General features: G+C 38.7%; 1 protein-coding gene across 1 annotated transcript; it reads right to left on the bottom strand.

The window, feature by feature from the left end:
• Window positions 1–4,647: 4,647 nt before the first annotated feature.
• On the bottom strand, window positions 4,648–5,559 carry LOC149831018 (putative CCR4-associated factor 1 homolog 7). Its single transcript, XM_090012913.1, has one exon. The coding sequence runs from the start codon at window positions 5,557–5,559 to the stop codon at window positions 4,648–4,650; it is 912 nt and encodes a 303-aa protein (XP_089869039.1).
• Between the last annotated feature and the right edge of the window lie 369 nt (window positions 5,560–5,928).

The following is a 5,928-nucleotide window of genomic DNA, read 5'->3' as shown; positions in this document are numbered from 1 at the left end:
GTGTATGGAGGAAAAGTGCTATCAAAGCATGAGGGGTTTGAGTTTGATAGGGAAGGACACCCACAAGGGCTTCACGGGTCACCTCTACAAAGAACTGGATTGGCGTGGCATAAAAGCCTTCATAGACAGTGAGGACTTGCCAAAGGACCAAAGAATCGATGAACTGTTGATGCACATCGAGGGATCAAAGATTTTTGTGCCCATCTCCTACAAAAACTACTCAAACTCTAAGTGGTGCTTAATGGAGATAGCCAAGATGATGGAGATTAACGAAAAGGCTGAGAAAGAGAGGCCATATCATTCCCGTGTTCTTTGATGTTTATCCTACTGATGTCAAGCATCAGAGAGAGTCATTAGAAAAGCTTTTGACAACCACCAAAAGAAACAAACCATGTTACAAAAACCTAATTAGTTGTTATAATGACATGATTCAAAACAAGTTTACTATTAAACAAACCATGTTACAAAAAAGTCAGAAATAATTTTTAAAGAAAAAAGTGATTTCTACTCATTAGTTTTTGTCCTTCGTTAGTAGCAAATATATATATATATATATATATATATATATATATATATATATATATATATATATATATATATATATATATAATATGCTCTTCTTCTTTCCCATTAGGCCCATTCAAAAATCACACTTTTTAGTGTTTTTTCTCCCATCTAATACCATAGATGTGATATATAGGTTTTGTTTAGTGGGATCCTATTTTTGGATCATAGGAATTCAACTTGTATACAGGTTTTTTCTTTGATCCAAAATCAATGGCTACGAAGGCATCAATTTTCTCAGCTCCTAAAAATACATTTTTTCATCAAAAAAAAGGATCCAAGAATCAATTCCCACTAAATCAAGCATGCCAAACACATCTAATGGTTCAGATCCATTATAAAACACTTCAAACTATGTTGTGCTTAACAGGACATAATGAGAAAAAAGGCCTATATATATATATATATATATATATATATATATATATATATATATATATATATATATATATATATATATATATATATATATATATGTGTGTGTGTGTGTGTGTGTGTGTGTGTGTGAAAAAACCGACAAAATAAGGTCGGTGCTAAATGAAACATGCCATTGGATTTTTGGGGTTTTTTCAAAATGCTGAGAACAGACTTGATGATGTGATCTATATGCTTGTTTTTGTAGAAATCACTTCTTGGAACATTTGATCCCAATACATGGATAGGTTTTTATAAGGTTTGAAAAAATCAACTGCTTATAATTTTCATAAATTTTTTAGACTCTAAATACTGTTTTTTTATCCAAAATGCATGACCTAAGTGTATTTTTTAGTAAATTTTTGAGACTCTATATCCCAAAGGGGTTTGTCGTAGTGGAACGGGGCCAAGGCCACTAGGTAGGCATTCTAGGCTCAAATCTCATCAGCATCTCTCTTTGCACAAGCGAAAGCGTGGCTATTCCCTAGGGGCAAGCGGGTAAGCCCACAGAGCTTTACGCTACAAGGACAGTCACCACAAGGATGACAGGCAGAGCAAGTGCAGCTAGGTCTTTGTTCCTAAGGGTGGTTTCTTTGTGTAAATATAAAAAAATCATGCTAAACACATCCATGGGATCAGAATTTGAAACAAACACTGAAACTCCAATAACATGTTTCCTTTAGCACTGTGTCCATTTTATTGGTTTTTAATTTATTTTATTTTATTATTATTATATATATATATATATGAGATAGCATTTGCTACACTCCTAGAATCTCAGTTTTTGGAATAAAGATGTGTCTTTTTGAGGTTTGAAAATTTGATACAATGTTGGTTGTTGATCTTTCAACCTCCATAAAATCCTATATATGTCAGAAAAACATGAGACAAAGGCTAATTTTTGCTAAACTTGATATGTAGTCACATATGGAGGGCCAGATGTGCAACAAAACTAAAAAAGTAAAAAAAAAAGTTACATTTTTTTCACTTACAGTTTCCACCTATGAGGGTAGCAAACATTATCCCTATATCTCAGTATATACATATAGGGCACATCTATGGAGGTATTGTACCAGCTTATGGTGGTACACCCTTGATTTGGAGAGATCTACATGTTTAATATATTTTATTTATTATTTTTATGTATTAAAGTTGACTAAAATATGATGTTTTATATTATTTATAAACCACTTTTACTTTCATGAATTATGAGTCATTGATTTTCATGGTCTAAAAAGAGGATAGCATACACATCCAAAAACATGAAGGTGATGATATTCAGGGAACCGGTTTAGAAGAAGTTCGAAGGAAATTTTGTGATGAAGTACTTGAGTGGATAAACGGTTGATGAGGTAGACCGCAGTGTGAAAAACATCAGTCCAAAAGGCATAGGGTAGAAATGCATGGCTTAAGAGATTGAGACCCGTTTCCACAACATGCCAGTGCTTTTGCTCAATCGATCTATTTTTTCCAAGCGTGTGAGGACAGAAAAAGTGACGAAAAACACCACTGTTTTGCAGATAAGTCTCGAACTCCCTATTTGTGAACTCGCCACCATTGTCGGATTGAAAGGATTTGATGAGAAACTCAACTTGACTTTCAACAATAGATTTGAAACCTTTGAAACAGTCAAATACTTGAGATCTGGTTGTTAGTGAAAAGATCCATATTAAAATAAACTAAAATTGACAATCGTCTAGTGAGTATCAGTCGGTTGATGCATATATTGGCATACTTTGTTGACAACAAAGGCAAAGTCAGAGAGAGCAAGAGAGAGATATTGCAGAGCACCAACGATGCTAAGATAGAGTGTAGGATCCTGAAACAGGGGTGAGTTGTCTTTGGAGAGCTAGGAGGTGGAGCTCATAGCGGTAGAGACGGGATTGGCATCAGCCATGCGGGCTTGCTGAAGTAAAGTGAGAGTGCATAGCCATTGAGAAAAAGTCACACCCAAAGGAAAATAGAACACCTCAATGCCAAGAAAATAACTTAGTCGCCCAAGATTCTTGATAGAGAAGGCCACACCAAGACACGAAATAGGATGAGTGATTTTGCAGATGAGTTGCTTGTGATTGACGATGCCGTCCATATCGACTAAGATATAAATAATCAGATTGTCTTGCTAAAAAATAAAAAGTGAAGCATCTAATTAAGAGATAATAAAACCATGAGAAACCAAGTAAGAGATAAAGCGCTGGTATTAGGCCCGCAGAGCCTGCTTGATACCATAGTTAGCGCGATCAAGTTTATAAACATGATGAGCAAACGTGAGATGCACAAAGACAAACGATTGGCTCATATAGATGTTTTTATCCAAAAACCCATTAAGAAAGGCATTATTGAAATCCAGTTGATGAGTGTGACACTTGAAAGAGGCTTCAATAGATAGAACCATGCGAATGGTGGTTGGCTTAACAACAGGATTGTAGGTTTTAAAGAAATCAATACCTTCTTCCTGATTAAACTCTTTAGCGACAAGATGGACGTTATAACGAGCAATAAAGTCATCGGCATGCCTTTTGATGTGATATACTCACTTAGAGCCTACCACGTTCAATTACGGTTGTGGTGGAACAAGATGCCAGGTATGATTTTGTAAGAGAGTAACATATTCATCTTTCATGGCAGAGCGCCAGTGTGGATGCTTTATAGCTTGATTATAGGTGGTGGGCTCAGGCTCAAGAAGGTGTGCACTAAAAGCAGTGTAAGCAATAGGGTGCAAAGACACAAAGAAAGATTTGAGTTTAAGCGAACCTGTTATGAAACGAGTGACCATGAGATGAATATGAACAGTAGGACGAGCAATGGGCTGAACAGGGATTGACGGGACTGGTGCAGGAGAATTGGCCACAAGATCAAGAGAGTCGGAATCGGCTAAGTTGGAATCGGGTGATCAGGATGTAGGGGAAGAAGCGAAATTAGGCCGGTCAGGGGGTAGATGAAATAGGTACAAGATTATAAAAGGGTGAGGGATTAACTAACACCACCATGGGAGAAACGCCTATTGTGAAAGAGCAAACGTAATAGAGATAGGAGAGGAAAGACTGGGAGGAGCAAAGTGAGACTCATCAAAGAGTACATGACGAGAAATAAAAATACGAGAGGTAGAGGAATGAAAGCAAATGTATCCCTTATGATGAGGAGGGTAACCAAGAAAGATGCAGGATTTGGTTTCCAGTTGAAATACTCTAACAAATATATACTGAACCCATGAACTTATATGGGTCCGTAATTCTCAGTTGTACCAAAACCTGGATCCTGCCCCAAATTAGATTGGGTGGGAATTGCGGTTAACTTTTAGATCTGATTTGGATTCAGATCTGATAAAACCAGACTCCAAACCGACCCAGTTACACCCCTACTGTCGAGTGAATGGACTGACTCGAAGAGCTTCTCTCCTCATCCACCTTCCTTGAGCTGCCTTTGGAGATGAAGAAAAGATCTTTGATTCGTATCAAGAGTGCACGCAAGATCAACCTCCACACCGGACAACATAAACTAAATCCAAAGATAGAACATAAGTCTAAACCGTCAATCTTTGCATATGCATTCAACATATTTACAAGAAACAAGAAATGACGAAAGCTCAATTAATATATTCACGTAAAAACTAATAAAAGATTGTGCCAAGACCACCACCAGCGTCACCATCGATGCCGTCCAAGAAGTTCAAATCAAACCAGAAACAGAAGAAACACCTACAACTGAAGGGAAAGAGCCCAAGACCAATATCAAGATCAAACCGTACCAACTTGCACTACACAGATAAGAGAAAAAAGGACGCATGACGATCAAAGGTTCTCTCCTGGCTTGGTGATCATCGAGTCCAAAGAGTGTGTTGGCGTGAACGTGAGACAAGCCGGCTTTGAAGAGTTCCCGCTGCATCTTAAAGAACACGCATAAGGCCAGCAGGCTATCCGATGCCGCTTTGCAGGGCTCGTCGTCCCTCGCCACACCCACCGCCTCTGCCACTCGATCCATCGTCCCGTCCTTAGCAAGGCACAACATCTCCGCCAAGTGCATGACGTCATAGAACTTCCAAAAGTAGGGTCTCACCCAACTGAAGATGAATTCCTCGCGCTTCTGAGGGAGTTCCCTCCATCGGACCAACTTCAAGAGGCTGCCAAAATCGAGCCCGCCTTTGAACACGATCCAAGTAACTTCTTCCCTCATGAACCAGCCGGTCCACATCAGGGCGATGCTAAAATCAACGGGAATGATCCCTGTTCTCCTGTATTTCTCCGCCAGCCCCTCGATGCCAGGTTGTGGGTCGAGCATACTAAGAGAGAACACCCACATGCGGGGCTGCCACCTTTCTGGCCATCTCCACAGGTTGCCGGGATCATCTGAGAGGGTGATGGCCACCTGCAGGATCAAGAAGTTGGATAAGGTCTGCCGGAGATATTCATAATTGGCATCTGGGTCGCCCCAAGAAGCCACTGTCGGGATTCTGCCTTGGTAATCCACCAGTGTGGTGGTGACGGAGATGAATGGATGAGAGGGAATGATGCGTTCGATGATGCACATCTCCTTGTAAAAATTCTTTCGCCCTACATGAGTGACGTACACCGAGGACCTCATCTTGAAAGGTAGCCAAAAAGGCAAAGGCAAGATAGAGAGAGATGTCTGAGTATCTCAGTCACTCGGTTTCTCAATTTTTGAATTTCGTATTGTGGGTGATGGACCTTTTTATTTATTTATATATATATATATATATATATATATATATATATATATATATATATATATATATATATATATATATATAGAGAGAGAGAGAGAGAGAGAGAGAGAGAGAGAGAGAGAGAGATGGGTTCGTACTAAATCAAACATGCTAAATGGGTTTTTCTGTACTTTGGGTTTTTTTTTCATTTTCGATCCCATAAATATGTTGGGCATGATTGATTTAAGAAGAAATCACACCTTCATCTTGTGTTTTTTATGACAAAA

Source organism: Nuphar pumila, chromosome 7 (genome assembly GCF_984573655.1).
Source record: "Nuphar pumila chromosome 7, dmNupPumi1.hap1.1, whole genome shotgun sequence".
NCBI lineage: Eukaryota > Viridiplantae > Streptophyta > Magnoliopsida > Nymphaeales > Nymphaeaceae > Nuphar > Nuphar pumila.
This window is presented reverse-complemented; position numbering and strand designations above follow the sequence as displayed.

Excerpts from the sequence above, each read along its gene's own strand:
- LOC149831018 (XM_090012913.1), bottom strand. The coding sequence starts at position 5,559 with ATGAGGTCCTCGGTGTACGTCACTCATGTAGGGCGAAAGAATTTTTAC.